Below are 16,911 nucleotides of genomic sequence, written 5' to 3'. Positions count from 1 at the left end.
AAATTAAAAATAATTTAAGAGTGATAATGGATGTCTTGGAGTATTATGAATTACATCCAGGGAAACAACTGGCACTAATATTTCTAGATGCCCAAAAGGCATTTGATAATGTTTCCTGGCAGTTTATGATTCAGCAATTACAAATAATGGACTTTGGACAGAACTTGATAAACTTGATAAAAACAATACATAATAAACAAACTGCGAAAGTGATTGTGAATGGAGACTATGCTGAGAACTTTGAGATAAGAAAAGGCACAAGGCAAGGATGTCCATTATCTCCATTGTTATTTATTTTCACTCTGGAAGTTTTAAATAGAAATATTAGACAAGATGTAGAAATTAAAGGACTAGAAATAAAAGGCGAAACATATAAATTACAAGCATTTGCTGATGATTTGGTATTTATTTTAGGAAGGAAGGAAGGTTCGTTGATGTGGAAGGAAGGAAGGAAGGAAGGAAGGAAGGAAGGAAGGAAGGAAGGAAGGAAGGAAGGAAGGAAGATGTAGGAAAGAAGGAAGGTTGATGTGGAAGGGGAAGGAAGGAGGGAGGGAGGGAGGGAGGGAAGGAAGGAAGGAAGGAAGGAAGGAAGGAAGGAAGGAAGGAAGGAAGGAAGGAAGGAAGGAAGGAAGATGTAGGAAAGAAGGAAGGTTGATGTGGAAGGGGAAGGAAGGAGGGAAGGAAGGAAGGAAGGTTGATGTGGAAGGAAGGAAGATGTAGAAAAGGAAGGAAGGAAGGAAGGAAGGAAGGAAGGAAGGAAGGAAGGAAGGAAGGAAGGTAGGAAGGAAGGAAGGTTGATGAGCAAGCAAGCAAAGAAGGAAGGAAGGAAGGAAGGAAGGAAGGAAGGAAGGAAGGAAGGAAGGAAGGAAGGAAGGGAAGCTGATGATGATACCTAGACAGGTCATGAAACGTCTGCAAGAAAACCACCCAGTGCAGAGAGCCCAAAGGACCCTCCCTTCAACCCAAAGCTAGAAATATTCTCCATTACTAGAAAGGCAGCAGTCCTGGCACCACAGGGATGCCCACCAGGGCTACCAAGGCTCTCCCCAAGTTCAAAACTTGCAGGATCAAAACTCGCGCCATCTGTGCCATGGGTGGGGGGAGGGAGAGGACGCCCCTCCCAGCCACCGGAGGGACCTGGCGGTGCCAAAAGTGCGGGTTATACAAGGCAGGATTTCCACAGCTTCAGTCTGAAGTTTGCAAAGAGCCAAGGGGAAACGGGCATAGGACACGTGTGACTCACTCTTCCCCCCCCCCCAAGGTAACCCAGCAAATCCTGCACGGGAGGCAACCTTGGGCCGGCTGCCTCTCCGGAGGGCAGACTGACTGGCGGTGCCACGCACCGCCACGCCCTGGTTGAAGGTCAAGAAGCCAACGTGGCAAGGGCTTGCCACTTCCAACTGCCGTTGCCAGCTGGAGGATCCACCTGAAACAGGGAGATGAGTGACAGCAGAGGTTCCCTGCTTGTGGGTCAGGGACAGAGGGACACCCCATTTATTGTTACGGTCTCACAACACACAAACCATTTGCCCAAGGACTCCTCTGCCAGGGCATTCCACCAAGAAGGGCAGGAAGTCCTTCTTTTTAGACCACAGGTATCCAACCATGGGCACTTTAAGACCTGTGGACTTCAACTCCCAGAATTCCCCAGCCTGCATGGCAGGCTGGGGGATTCTGGGAGTTGAAGTCCACAGGTCTTAAACTGGCCAGCTTTGGACAGCCGTACTGTACTCAGTGTTTCTCCACCTTGGCAGCTTTAAGATGTGTGGACTCCAACTCCCAGAATTCTCCAGCCAATATGCTGGCTGGGGGATGCTGGGAATTGAAGTCCACAGGTCTTAAAGCGGCCAAGGTTGGACACCCCTGCTTTATACGTCGGGATGCCTCAGAAAACCCTGATCTGCAACGGCCCCCCAAGACTGCAATGCCTTCTGTTAGGATGCTTCCAGAAGCTTCTCCATCCAGAGGTGGCCCAGGGGCCTCTCATGGTGCCCCTTTGGTGGAACTGGTGGAGGGGCCAGTTTCAGAAGACTCAGCCCCAAAGGAGTCCCTGGTCCAGGTGAACCAACGTTAAGAAGGACGGTTGCAGGAACTGGGCATGGCCAGTCTAAAGAAAAGAAGGCCTAAGGGGGACAGGATGGCGGTATTCCAATATTTGAGGGGCTGCCACGAAGAAGAGGAGGGGGTCAACTTGTTTTCCAAAGCACCGGAAGGCAGGACAAGAAGCAACGGATGGAAACTAGTCAAGGAGAGAAGCAGCAGCTTGGAACTAAGGAGAAACTTCCTAACGTGAGGACAATTAACCAGTGGAACAGCTTGCCACCAGAAGTTGTGGGTGCTTCATCACTGGAGATTTTTAAGAAGAGACTAGACAGCCATTTGTCTGAAATGGTCTAGGGCAGTGGTTCTTAACCTGGGCAATATTGCCCCCCAGGGGGCAATGGAATGAAAAGGGGCAACGTGGGAGCAAAGGAACGAAAAGGGGGCGATATGGGGGCGACGGAGCGAGAGGTTTTGGGGACACTTTTGTTACTGTTTTTCTTTTCGGGCGCTTCACTTTCTTGCAATTGAATTTTGTTTTCAGTGGTCATTACATTTAAGTGTCTTGAATCAATAAGATAATAATGAAATACATGTATCACAAAGTTTGGGAATAAAGTGACGGGTGGCACCAAAATTTTTCACACAGTTGAGATATGGAAAAAAGACTGGAAATAAATGATTTGCATCAATATGTCCTGATGACAATTTTAAAGAAAACAAAACAAGTGTTTGCATAAATTGAAGAATTATTTCCTATGTTGTGATTGAGAGGTTATGTTGGGGGAGGGGGGGCGATGACAACTTCCTCATTGGCTCAAGGGGGCCATTCGTTCAAAAAGGTTAAGAACCACTGGGCTAGGGCAATGATGGCGAACCTTTTAGAGACTGAGTGCCCAAACTGCAACCCAAAACCCACTTATGTATTGTCGGGTGCTGGGTGGGCATGGCCCATTGGGTGGACCTGGCCCATTGGGTGGGCATGGCCCATTGGGTGGGCATGGCTGCGGTGGTAATGGCACACTGAGTAGGACTAAAAAGTTCAATTAATCAATTCCAACTTTGCAATGTCTGTTTTTTTTCCCGTGAAAAGTTGAATTTGATTGATTGATTGAAACTTTTTTTATTTTTTGGACACGGCGGCGGAGGCTAAAGCGAAAAGGTTTTATAAAACCCAGCTGAAGGCCTAGGACTGGGGCGAGGGCGCGCGTGCCCACAGAGAGGGCTCTGCGTGCCACCTGTGGCCCGCGTGCCATAGGTTCGCTACCATGGGACTAGACAGTCACTTGTCTGAAATGATACAGGGACTCCTGCTTGAGCAGGGGGCTGGATTAGGAGACCCCCACGGTCCCGTCCAACTCTTGTCATTCTGTTATTATTCTGGTTTTTTCCCTGGCCCAGTTGGCTAGAAGCAGCTGTTTAGAACTGGACTCTCTTGCTTGGCACAGCCGGATGCAGCTGGCACCCAGGAGATCCAAAACCAGAGGGGGGAACTGCAGTGCAGATGGACTTTGGGAAGGAGCCCAGTGCTGGGTCATCTGTCCTGCAGTCCTGCCAGCTTGGTGAGGTCAGCCTTCTGGATGCCGGGAACCTTCCCGGCTCACAAGGGCGCTCCTGGCACGGTTGTCCTTCCCCGGGGTTGATAATGATCCCTCTGAGAAGCAGGACCTGTTTGGATGTCACCAATAGGCTCCGGGATTAAGCTCTCCATCAACTTCCGGGAGACTGAAGCCCCTTTTTCCCCAGGGAAGATCCCTCAGAGGGGCTGCTGACAGCCGGATGTGGGGTCCTCTGAATTGGAAGGGATCTTTCCTGCAAATGCCCTTGAGGAATCTTCACGATCGGACAAGCAGAACGCTTGGGGAACAGGAGGGAGGAGAAACAGGGCGGTCCTCTGCACAGGGGTCTCCAAACATGGCCCCTTTGTGGACTTCAACTCCCAGAATTCCCCAGCCAGTCATGAATCTTCATAATCGGACAAGCGGAATGCTTGGGGAACAGGAGGGAGGACACGATAGCAGTCTTCCAGTATCTCAGGGGCTGCCCCGAAGAAGAGGCAGTCAAGCTATTCTCCAAAGCCCTTGAAGGCAGGACAAGAAGCAATGGATGGAAACTAACCAAGGAGAGAAGCAACCTAGAACTAAGGAGAAATTTCCTGACAGTGAGAACAATTAACCAGTGGAACAACCTGTCTCCAGAAGTGGTGAATGCGCCAACACGGGAAGTTTTTAAGAAGAGACTGGACAGCCATTTGTCCGAAATGGTATAGAGTTTCCTGCCTGAGCAGGGGGTTGGGCTAGATGACCTCCAAGTTCCCTTCCAACTTTTTTTTTTTTTTTTTATTATTATTATTATTATTATTAAAGGGCAGTCCTCTGCAAGGGGGTCTCCAAACGTGGCCCCTTTAAAACTTGTGGACTTCAACTCCCAGAAATCTGGGAGTTGGAATCCATAAGTCTTGAACTGGCCAAGGTTGGACATCCCTGGTCTAAGGCAACATTTTTCATTCATTCTGCCTGGGGAATTCTGGGAGTTGAAGTCCACAAGTCTTAAAGGGGCCACATTTGGAAACCTCTCTGGAGGCTGCGTGGAGACCTACAGGCTGTAGGTCTCCACGCGGCCTCCAGAGAGGTTTCCAAACGTGGCCCCTTTAAGACCACCGTAGGAAGCTGGAAGACCCCAACAGAAGGTGCCTCCAGGTGGGAGGAGATGACCGCTGCCTCCCACTCCAAAGGGTCCCTCCTCTCCAGTATCCTCAGCCCTTCCATCCAAGGACCCAGAATCGCCCCCGAAACACTCGGATCGCTTTGTCCTGGCCCATTTCCAAGCAGCCTGCCCCACCACCAGCCGCCACTTATCCGAAGCCGAAGCTGCCAGCGCCGCCGGGCTGTTGAGACCACAATGTCCTCTCTGTGCTGCAAAGTGGCTGCCCAGACTGGTTCTTCAGCCTGGCGGGCGGCCAGCTTTTGCGGCCCAAGAAAAACGCAGCTGGCGTCTGCCACCGAGGGGTGCCAAGGGGCAGCGAGCCAGGCATCAGCCCCCCCTCCTCCCCCCACGGGGATGGCAGTGGCTACTCACCAGCATGACCACACACCAGTTCAAGATGCCTCGGTAGTTGCTGAAGCCACTGGCTGAGCTGAGCAAGGAGTCCTGCACCTTGTGGCACCTGGGGGGGGGGGAGAGAGGAGGAGGAGGAGGGCGGATTAGGCTGGATTTCAGAGGGGGCGTCCAACACAGGCAGGCCCTGAACCCCAAATTGCCATCGCTAAGCAAGGTCGTTGAGTTTTTCCCCCATTTTACCACCTTTCTTCCCACATCTGTTAAGTGGATCACTGCAGTTGTTAAATTAGTAGCAAGGTTGTTAAGCGAAGAGCTTTTTACTTTTTTTGGATGACGGGGGGAGGAAAATTTGATTGAAAATTTGGTAATGGTAATCAAATTTGAAAAGGGATTGAATCCAATAGCTCACTAAAACCTACACAGCTACTAGAGCAGTGGTTCTCAACCTTTTTAATGTTGCGACCCCCCCCCCAATCGGTCGTAAGTCAAGGACTACTCAGCCGGTCGTAAGTCGAGGACTACTCAATGGGTGCAGCATCGTTTGCAGAATGGGACTTTTGGCGGGCTCAGCAGGGCAGAGACAGCCTGGACAATTCCTATTGGCTTTTGAAAGCCAATAGAATTGGACTCTATTCAAGAGAGTCTACTCTATTGGCTTTCAAAAGCCAAAAGAATAAAAGGGAGTAGCACTGCTAAGGAAAAGAAGGAAAAAAATGGCAGACTGCGTTGTTTGGCGACCCCCCCTGAAATGGTCGTTCGACCCCAAATGGGGTCCCGACCCACAGGCTGAGAACCACTGTACTAGAGAAAAGAAAATCCACCAATGGAGACTGTACCTGCCTAAGAGCCAAATCTGCACGTCTGTCCTGGGCAAGATCAAGTCAAGACTGGGATCTCTATGGTCCAGGATGGGCGTGGCATCTTTGGCTGACTTGATCTGATTGGGCAGGAATAAAGTCTAAACCAATTGGTGGATTCTCCATCTCCAGTGCTGGAGAAGCTGCAAGCATTGTAACTTGGATCACGAAAGAAATGATTTGTAATCTGAGGGCTACCTGTACACCTTCTGAAGACCACCTGCCCTTCAGCACAGCCCAGGAGCCTCAGCGTGTGGGGAAGGGCAGACCCAGACTAGGTGGAGGGAAAGACAGCGACGGGCAGGGCCCTGGAGGTCCTCAAGTGGGTCCCCCCCAGAAGGCAAAGTGTTCTGGGGGCTGCTTCCCCTTCACGCCCCCCCCCACGACCCACAGCTTCCCACAGCTTCCAAACCAAGACTATACCTCACCTTATCCCAGGGGGTCTTCAAACTTGGCCCTTTGATGACTTGTGGACTTCAATTCCCAGAATTCCTGGGCCAGGCACGCCCCAGGAAGTTGAAGTCCACAAGTCACAAAGGGGGCAAGTTTGAAGACACGTCTTAAAGCAGTGTTTCTCAACCTTGACCATTTTAAGACATGTGGACTTCAACTCCTAGAATTCCACAGCCAGCAACACTGGCTGTGGAATTCTGGGAGTTGAAGTCCACATGTCTTAAAATGGTCAAGGTTGAGAAACACTGTCTTAAAGCATCCTGGCTGAGGAATTCTGGGAGTTGAATCCACCCGTCTTAAAGTGGCCAAGATTGGAGACCCCCTGCCCTAGGTGTGTGGGTTCCCTCTAGTTCGGGGGTCTTCAGACTTGGCCCTTTGATGACTTGTGGACTTCAACTCCCAGAATTCCTCAGCCAGGCACGCTGAAGACCCCTGCACTAGTTCCTCCAGGCCAGCAGAGACTCCAAGCGGGGTGGAATCAGCTGAGAATCTGAGTTGGAAGGAACCTTGGAGGTCTTCTAGTCCAACCCCTGCTCAGGCAGGTATTCTTATAGCACCAACCCTGTGTGTGTGTGTGTGTGTGTGCGTGTGTGTCTGTGTCTGTGTCTGTGTTTTAAAAGACCACCCAACTCTACAGCAAGTCTGGGCAACGTGCGGTGGAAGCAGTCAGACCTTTTAGGAAAGGGTTCGGCCACCCGGCTTGGCCACTTTAAGACAGGTGGGCTTCAATTCCCAGAATTCCTCAGCCAGCATGGGAGTCGAAGTCCACCCGTCTTAAAGTGTCCAAGGTTGGAGACCCCCTGCCCCTAGGTGTGCTCAGATTTCTCGGCTCAAACGCAGGACTAACCCTTGTCTGTGGGAACAAGAGGCCACCTGCCTGGACCCGCCACTCCCCTTGGCCAGCCTTGGTCCTGGAACCGCCTGTCTCCAGCTGGGCCAGCCAAAAAACTCAGGAAAAGCCAGGGATTCAGGCCCAGTTCTCTCAGCCCAAGGCAATGATTAGGTTTGCCAGGAGGAGGAGGAGTCTGCATTTGCATCCCTAGAAGTCAACATCCCACGCCCAGCAGACTCACAGATGTCAACATCTTCATTCCCTTGTTCACACCCTCTGAACCTGCACAGAGATCAAAGACTGGAACAGCAGGTTGCCAAACCCTTTCCTAAAAAGTCTGACTGCTTCCAATGCACGTTGCCCAGACTTGTTGTAGAGTTGGGTGGTCTTTTAAAACACACACATACACACGAGGGGTATAGGGATGCCTGCCGGAGCAGGGGTTGGTCACCACAATGTAAAAAAAGAGGTTGAGACTCTAGAACAGGGGTGTCAAACTACCGGCCTGCAGGCCGGATGCGTCATGCCGAAACCGCGCCCACCCCATTGCCGGCAATGGGGAAAAAAAATCACGATACGTCGCCACACGTCATGTGATGTTGCGAGTTTGACACCGCTGCTCTAGAAAGAGTGCAGAGAAGAGCAACAAAGATGATCAGGGGACTGGAGGCTAAAGCATATAAGGAAAGGCTACTGGAATTGGGTAGGTCTAGTTTAACAAAGAGAAGAACGAGGGGGGACAGGATAGCAGTCTTCCAGTATCTCAGGGGCTGCCCCAAAGAAGACGGAGTCAAGCTATTCTCCAAAGCGCCTGAAGGCGGGACAAGAAGCAACGGGTGGAAACTCATCAAGGAGAGAAACAACCTGGAATTAAGGACAAATTACCTAACAGTGAGAACAATTAATCAGTGGAATAATTTGTCTCCAGAAGTTGTGAATATTCCAATACTGGAAGTTGTTAAGAAGAAACTAGACAGCCATTTGTCTGAAATGGCATACGGTTTCCTGCCTGAGCAGGGGGTTGGACTAGATGACCTCCAAGGTACCTTCCAATTATATTATTATTATTGTTATTCAAAGACCCCCCACAAGGTCCCTTCCAACTCTTGTTATTCTGTTAATGTCAAAAGCCAGGTTCTCAATGGACTTTGAAGCCTCTGCTGGCTGCTCTCCTTCCTCCCAACACCTGGAGGAAGTTGCCACCCCATCCAGTTGTGCAGCTCCTCTGCCTTTCAACATTCAGCCCAGGTTGTAAAAATATAAAGTCTTTTTGGATTAAGATTTGGTGGAACATTCAAAGAATTTTTAATAGAAGGATAAAATTTACACCACAATTGTTTTTGTTAGGCATTATTGTTGATTGTGATGACAAAGAAATTATTTTAATGTTGAACTTAATTACAGTGGCAAGGCTGCTGATAGGGCAATATTGGAAGGAGTTTTTGCCTACTTTAGAAGAATGGTTTCTTAAAGTTTCTTATTTATCTGCAATGGCAAAAAATTCGGCTTATTTGAAAGAACAGTCACAAGAGAAATATTTTTGGGTGTGGAAAAGATGGGTGAATTTTATACAGCACAAATATGAGATTAAAAAGTATTACTTAGCTTTTGAATAATTTGTTTAAGGTAACGATTAGAACTATTGTTTTGTTTTGTTTTTATATATTGGAGTTAAAGTATTTAAAATTTTAGGGTTTTTTGAATGTATTTATAATTGTTTGATGTTTATTTAAGTTGTAAGGTTTTTTTTTTAGTTTTTATTAACCCCGTATTCAGCTCTGGGAAGGTGGGGGGAGGGTATGGGGGGAAGGGGGTGGGTGGGAGAGGGGGATTATTTTATTGTAAAACTGTAAAAATTTTCAATTAAAAAAAAAGAACGCATTCAGTCCAGGTTGAAAGACCCAAAGCATTAATCTCAAGTTATTCATCTCTCTGGGCAACCCTTGGAAGCAGCCCACAGGAGGGTCTGAGACCCCCCCCCCAGCCAGCCAGCCGTGGCCCTTGGAGCCCCGGCCGCCTTGGCCGATGGTAAAGAGGGGTCCGGTGGCCTCATGCCTTCCAGCCCCTTCAGGCTTGCAAGTATCAAGAAACCATTGGGGGTTCAGCCTTTGAGATCTGCCCTCTCCTTGGGGGGGGGGGGGGTCAGAGCTTCTGGAAGGGGGTCAAGGGGCCCTCTTGCAATGGGGGGGGTGTCTGTGGCTTCCTCATCACAAAGCGGCAGAAAGACCGGCAAAGGTCACAGGGGAGCAAAAATAGCCAGATACAGGAAATCCTCGACTTACGACCACAGCTGAGCCCAAAATTTGTTTCTAAGTGAGACGTTTGTTAATTGCGTTTTGCCCCATTTTACAACCTTTACGGCCACGAGTGAATCCCTGCAGTTGTTAAGTTAGTAACACGGTTGTTAAGTGAATCCGGCCTCCCCCATTGACTTTGCTTGTCAGAAGGTCGCAAAAGGGGATCGCGTGACACACACACACCCCCCGGGGACGCCGCGGCCGTCATAAATACGAGTCAGATGCCAAGCGTCCAAATGGAAATCCCGTGACCAAAAGGGGGTGCTGCAAAGGTCGTTAAGTGTGAAAAACGCTCATAGGTCACTTTTTCCAGTGCCGTCGTCACTTTGAACCGTCACTAAACAAGCTGCTGCTAAGTCAAGGACTGGCTGTCCTTGAGAGGTGCGGGCATCTCTTGACCAGCTCTTGGAAGCTTCTCCAGCGGAAAACCCGCAGAGATTCTCCGTCATCCGAGTCACGGCTCCCCCCAAAGGGGCTTTTTTCCCTAAAGGGCAACTGGACTTTCTTGGTTTCCTTCTTGGAAAACATTTCGCTTCTCACCCAAGAACTGGAGAAGCTCCTGGGACGAGAAGTGAAATGTCTTCAAGGACTCTGGAAAGAGCGCAGAGAAGAGCAACAAAGATGATCAGGGGATTGGAGGCTAAAACATACAAGGAATGGCTGCTGGAATTGGGCATGTTTAGTTTAATGAAGAGAAGGACGAGGGGGGACAGGATAGCAGCCTTCCAGTATCTCAGGGGCTGCCCCAAAGAAGAGGGAGTCAAGCTATTTTCCAAAGCACCTGAAGGCAGGACAAGAAGCAACGGGTGGAAACTAATCAAGGAGAGGAGCAACCTGGAACTAACGAGAAACTTCCTGAAAATGAGAACAATTAACCAGTGGAACAGCCTGCCTCCAGAAGCAGTGAATGCTCCAACACTGGAAGTTTTTAAGAAAAGACTGGACAGTCACTTGTCCGAAATGGTATAGGATTTCCTGCCTGAGCAGGGGATTGGACTAGATGACCTCCAGGATCCCTTCCAACTTTATTATTATTAAAAAAAAACAAGAAATTCCGCTTGCCTTTGGGAAAAAGCACCTCTGGGACTCAAGAAGGCCATCCCCCTTCGTGCCCAAGGGTGGGCACCCCAGACAAAAAACAGACACCACCCCACCAATCCGACACACACACACACACACACACACACACACACACTGTGGCCCCCCCCCGCTCTTTGAGGTCCTGTGGGTGTTACAATGTCGGCCTTCCTGATGCTGCTCACAGCTGGCGTTTCACGGTGGGCCCTGGGATCCAGCAAAAACAGAAGCCCATTAATTGATTTAATATTTAGGATTTAAGATTTACAATGCTCTATTAGTAAGTGATGAGGTACTAGGATGAGAAATAGAATATATTTGTGAAATAAAGAATCTATTTAAGTAAACATTATGTGTATTTTAGATATGACAACTATTTGGTAATGAAATAAGGGAAATTTGGGTTACCCGAAATCTAAATATTAAGGATATTATGCTAAACTGGAACACTGTAATTAGGTAAAAATTTTAAACAGGATATGGATATGCTTTAAGTTAAAATATATTGATAAATGTCTTAACTGATCAAATTATAATTAGCAATGTATTAATTTGAATGGGATATAATAATCCATGGAAATAGAGGCAAGTTTTGATGATGCAACCTGAGATATGTACAAAAGATATTGTTATTGGACTACTGACTACCCAATCACCACGCTGCTTCCTTAATATTTGTATTTTTGTAAAACTGGAAAATTAAGAAAACTTGTTTTAAAAAAAACAGAAGCCCAACTGGGCTAGGCAGGACCCTCCATCGTGCCAAGACCCCGACTTTGAAAGCCGATCGGGGAGGGGGGGGAGAGGCGAAACGGTCACTGGTGGTGCAAAATTGCTCACTGGTGAACTTTGGCCAGTTTCTGGAAAGGAGATGGAGCCCAACCGGTTCCTGCAAAGAAACCAGTTTGAGGTTTTACTGGTCTTATGGCTGAGCTCCACATTCTTCCCTTGCCTCTCGGTGCCAACCACTGATCCCGTCCAGCCCTGGGGAGCAGTCATGCCATGCCAGGGCAGAGCAGAGCTTGCCCTCGACACGCCTGGTGCCCCATCGGTTGGGAGTTCGGAAGCCGCCTGAGCTGGTGAGAGAGGGCGGCCTGACTCAACGCCGAATTGCTTGTTCGGACCTGACTGCCATCCCGCCAGGTTCAAGGGCTTCCCCTCTGAGGCTGCCCGGCAGAGCTGTCGGCTGGCACTGTGGGAAAAGGGCATCGGGGGCTCCGTGGGTCTGTGGCATGGGTTGCCAACCGGGGGTGCCAGACAGTATTCCGGAGTGTGTGTGTGCAAAAACTGGGGTTTTCAAAATTGTAGTGTATATCATGGCATCCGGCCCTCTCAATTCCTGGCAAATAGATGGGGAAGAAATGGAGGTAGTGACAGATTTTATTTTTCTGGGCTCCAAGATCACCTCAGATGGGGACTGCAGCCAAGAAATCAAAAGACGCTTGCTCCTGGGGAGGAAAGCTATGGCAAATCTAGACAGCATACTAAAAAGCAGAGACATCACCCTGCCAACAAAAGTGCGTATAGTCCCGGCCATGGTTTTCCCAGTTGCAATGTATGGCTGTGAAAGTTGGACCATAAGAAAGGCTGAGCGCCAAAGAATTGAGGCCTTTGAACTATGGTGCTGGAGAAGACTCCTGCGAGTCCCTTGGACTGCAAGGCGTTCAAACCGGTCAGTCCTAGAAGAGATCAACCCGACTGCTCTTTAGAAGGCCAGATCCTGAAGTTGAAACTCAAATACTTTGGCCACCTAATGAGAAGGAAGGACTCACTGGAGAAGGGCCTGATGCTGGGAAAGATTGAGGGCAAGAGAAGAAGGGGACGACAGAGAATGAGATGGCTGGATGGAGTCACTGAAGCAGGAGGTGTGAACTTAAATGGACTCCAGAAGATGGTAGAGGACAGGAAGACCTGGAGGAACGTTGTCCATGGGGTCGCAATGGGTCGGACACGACTTCGCAATTAACAACAAGTGTATATGCATAATTCGTTACTTAGAACTTTTGTAAGGGGTGCGAACATATATCAGAAGCATTTTAGGGGTGCGCGGTATAGAAAAGGCTGGGAGCCGCTGGCCTATGGCAAGAGACCCCTACTCCTACAACAGCTGGCCTGCTCATCCAGATACCCCCCAACTAGGGTGAAGACAACACAGCCAACTGGCCTTACTAAGCAGGAAAGCTGGCTGGGAGGTGGGGGCTGCCACTTCGGACCCTTATTCGTGCCTCACCTTGCCAGGCACCTTATTCTACTGCTGTGACTCCCCCCTCCGTACAATCCCCCACCGCTGCCTTAAGAGTCTGCTCCAGGGCTAAAACCCCAAATCCCCCCTGGAAAAAGCTGGCAGAGCCTGTTCATCAGGGCGGCAAGGAGCTCTTCCTCCCCCACCCCACCCCCAGCCACATTCCTGAAAAGGCTCCAGATCAGGGTTGCTCTGAAGAGGGAAGCCCCCAGGCTCTCCTCCTGGGTGGGGGCTACCTCCATCTCCCCCAGCAGCCCCAGCCCTGCCCTCCTTTGATCCAGCCAGCCCTTCTCTGCCAGAAGGAACTAGTAATAGTTGTAGTAAAGTTGGAAGGGACCTTGGAGGTCATCTAGTCCAACCCCCTGATCAGGCAGGAAACCCTACACCATTTCGGACAAATGGCTGTCCAGTCTCTTCTTAAAAACTTCCAGCGTTGGAGCATTCACCGCTTCCGGAGGCAGGTTGTTCCACTAGTTAATTGTTCTCACTGTTAGGAAATTCCTCCTTAGTTCTAGGTTGCTTCTCTCCTTGATCAGTTTCCATCCGTTGCTTCTTGTCCTGCCTTCAGGCGCTTTGGAGAATAGCTTGACTCCCTCTTCTTTGGGGCAGCCCCTGAGATACTGGAACACTGCTATCATGCCCCCCCCCCCTGTCCTTCTCTTGTTAAACTGTGGGAGGGGGCTCCCGATAGAGGCCCCCTCCAGTCCAAGAACAGGGAAAGTCAGTGGGAGCGGCCACAGTGCGGGGGGGGGCTGCAAATTCTGCCTCTGTGTTGGCTTTTCATGATTATTAAGCACCAGAACCCATCAAAGTGTCTCCCCCCCCCCCAGGGTAGAATACATTGGGAATACATGGCTCTGTCTGAAGCATGGGCCCTAGCGACATAAAATAATAAAACCCTCAGGTCCCAGGATAATGCTGTAAAATTCAGTCTGAGTCAGTCACTGGGATTAAAGGTTGTCCCCCCCCCCCAAAGCTTTTGGGCTCCTGCCTGGAGCCATCCTCAGGGAAAATCTCTTGGGAAACCAAACCTCCGGCCCCCGTGAGTGGCCCAGATTGCATCTTGCAAAATGTAAAGCCTGTGGAAGACAGGATCCTGAACCCACAGCCCCGGCCTGGTTGCTACGTGAATTCTGAGGGTGCAATTTGTGCCTTCAGATGTGGTGGGTGCTTTCTCACTGTGGACTTTTTTGGAGAAGGGACTGGACAGCCACTTGCCCAGCTCCCTTCTGATGGAGGCTACTTTTTCTCTCCCTTTATTTTGGTTCTTCTTCCTGCCTCTTTCAAATCCAAAATTCTGCTCTGGGAGAGAAGCTTCCGAGTTGTAAAAGGAGGGGGGGGGGTGAAGCTTGTCCTGTTTGCTGTTTTGCCAAGAAAGCTACCGCAGGTAAGGCTAGGAAGCAAGTTCCTCTTCTTTGGCGGAAAAACCGACTGCCCCAGGCTGTTTGCGCTGAGCTGGCCGCCTCGACCTCGGGCCACGCTGGGTCTGCCTTCCGCGCATTAGGGAAAATTGGGACAGATGTCAAGAGAGCAGGACGGCGAACTCACGTGGTGCACACGGTCCTTGCGCCAGAAGTTGGCAAAACCTTCCTTGCAAAATGCATCTGGTGTGCATCCACACACACACACACACACACACACACACAGGCACTCCCACACACAGGCAACCCCCCCCCCCCACACACACACACACAGCCTGGCCGGAAAAGTTTTACTTTATGACTCCGGAGCATAATAAGCACCACCACACCCTCTGAGAAATTGACTGTGCCTCAGCTTTGTCATCACTTTCGCAGGACAAAGGTGGTGTACATTTCAACAGAGGCTCTCTGAGACTCCCTCTGACGTGGCTGGGGGGAGCAGTCCCCCCCCCGCCTTCTCCTGGGGCTGCGTCCCCCCCCCTGCCTGCCCCAAAGTCCCATCAATATCTCAGGGGCTGCCAGGGGGTCAATTTATTCTCCAAAGCGCCTGAAGGCAGGACAAGAAGCAACAGAGGGAAACTAATCAAGGAGAAAAGCAGCAGCCTGGAACTAAGGAGGAATATCCTGACCATGAGGATAATTAACCAGTGGAACTGCTTGCCTCCAGAAGTTGTTGGTGCTTCATCAATTGAGGTTTTTCAGAAGACACTGGACAGCCAGCTGTCTGGAATGGTCTAGGGCAGGGATAGCCAACCTTGGCTTGGCTCTTTTATGACTGGTGGACTTCAACTCCCAGAATTCCTGAGCCAGCATGGCTCAACTTGGAAAACTCTCTTTCCCCTCAGCACGGCTGGCTCAGGAATTCTGGGAGTTGAAGTCCACCAGTCATAAAAGAGCCAAGGTGGCCTAGCCCTGCTATAGGGTCTCCTGACTGAGTAGAAAGCCTCAAATGTCACTTCCAGCTGTTACTCTGTATTCCTAAGCTTCTCCACTTCTTAGCCAGTGATTTGCCTTTTTTTTTTCCTCTCAGCCTGTGAGTGAATAGTGGCAAATATGAATTCAGGCTAATTAGCCACAGGTTGCAGGATTTACACCACACCCACACTACAAACAGGAGCATTCCACACTCTTCTGAATTGATTTACAATCGTTGACCTGTTTTCTTCCTCTGTGGCAGAAACGAACTCCAGCCTTGGGTTAAATTCTCTGGGCGAGGTGTTTGTTTGGAGGAGGAGGAGGATACTCCCACGTGGGGAGGTGCGAGCAAGTGCTGCAGAGCCACAATCCCAACACCATGGCTGTGACACCATGGCTGTTAAAACAGGTGGGCCAGGTAACTTATCCATTTCAATCAGAACAGAGCCGGGAGGGACCTTGGAGGTCTTCTAGTCCAGCCCCCTGCTCAAGCAGGAGACCCTATATCATTCCAGACAGCTGGCTGTCCAGTCTCTTCTTAAAAACTCTCCAACCCAAAGCCCAAAGTGCCTGAAGCCAAGGGGGAGGGGGGACGTGGGGCAGCACCAAAAAAGGCCCCCTCCCTGCCCCACCTTGGCCCGGAAGGGCAAAAGGTCAAGCCTAAAGCACCCGAAGGGGGGGCAATTTGCATCCCAGGAAGCGCCTGGCGGGGGGGGGGGGTTCAAGGAGCGGCATCCCAACTGGAAAGCGGAGGGGGGGACTTCAACTCCCAGAATTCCTCCGGGAAGCTTGCTGGCGGGGGGGGATTCTGGGAGTGGAAATCCCCCCCCCGCTCTTCCAGTTGCAGAGGTCGAGAAAGACCCCCTCGAGGTGGGCTTCCAGAGGCAGGAACAGCTGGGAGGCCCCTTCCTCCTTCTTAAGACCCCCCCCCAGTCTTGAAGGGCGGGCGTCGCCTCCCCGGGAGGACACGCGTGGAGACCTCGCGGGTGGCTGGGTGGCGCCCCCTCCCCTCGCCCCCGCTCCCGCCCCAGCCCCCGTACCTGAAGGCGGCGTCGTAGAAGGGGTCCGCGCCGTCCCCCGCGCCGCGCTGCGCAGGGCTCGCCTCTCCCGCTCCGTCGCGGGGCTGCCGAGACACGCCCCCGGCCGCCGCCGCCCGCTTCTTGGGCTGCTGGGCGCCGTTGCTGCCCCGCTCGCCCATGGCTGGTGCGGCGGGCGGAGGAAGGGGAGGAAGCGGAGGAAGAAGCGCGGGCCCCGCGGCGCCTTCCGCCCCGTCCGTTGCTCGCCGCCTGCCGGGCCCCGCCCCCTCGGAGGCCGCGCCCCCCGCCCGCGGCAGCGCCCGTCCGACTCGCCCCGGGGACGCCGTAGCTCCGCCCACCGCCTGCTGCGCAGCCGCTTTGCGAGCGCCCGCTGGGAAATGTAGTCCCTTTTGCGAGCGCCCGCTGGGAAATGTAGTCCCTTTTAAACGCGCCGCTCGGGGCGGCCGCCAATGGCAGGCGAGGGAGGGGGAGGGGCGTGGCTTGTGGTTAATGGGCGGGGACGGTGCCGCCGCCGCCGCCGTCGGGCTAGGTTAACCCTTGCTTGCCCGCCACCCTTTCCGTCGCTTCGGCCCCGCGGGGGCGGGAGGGGTGAACGCGCGGCAGGAGAAGCCCCCCCTTTCCCCGCATCGGGGCTTCGGGCCTTCGATCCGCCCGAGGTTGTGAAGGGCCGCGCGGATCGC

General features: G+C 51.4%; 1 protein-coding gene across 1 annotated transcript in view; it reads right to left on the bottom strand.

Annotated features, from left to right (window-relative positions):
• DGAT1 (diacylglycerol O-acyltransferase 1) overlaps nt 1–16,501 on the bottom strand; it is a 38,299-nt gene extending 21,798 nt beyond the window's left edge. The window contains exons 1-2 of the mRNA XM_039321354.1: nt 16,235–16,501; nt 5,119–5,206 (exon numbers count right to left, since the gene is read on the bottom strand). Coding sequence (XP_039177288.1) covers nt 5,119–5,206; nt 16,235–16,392 — 246 coding nt within the window. The 5' untranslated portion in view covers nt 16,393–16,501. The remainder of the gene's footprint in view (nt 1–5,118; nt 5,207–16,234) is intronic.
• Between the last annotated feature and the right edge of the window lie 410 nt (nt 16,502–16,911).

This window comes from Crotalus tigris, unplaced genomic scaffold (assembly GCF_016545835.1).
Source record: "Crotalus tigris isolate CLP2741 ecotype Arizona unplaced genomic scaffold, ASM1654583v1 scf7180000023738.1706062, whole genome shotgun sequence".
Lineage (NCBI taxonomy): Eukaryota > Metazoa > Chordata > Lepidosauria > Squamata > Viperidae > Crotalus > Crotalus tigris.
This window is presented reverse-complemented; position numbering and strand designations above follow the sequence as displayed.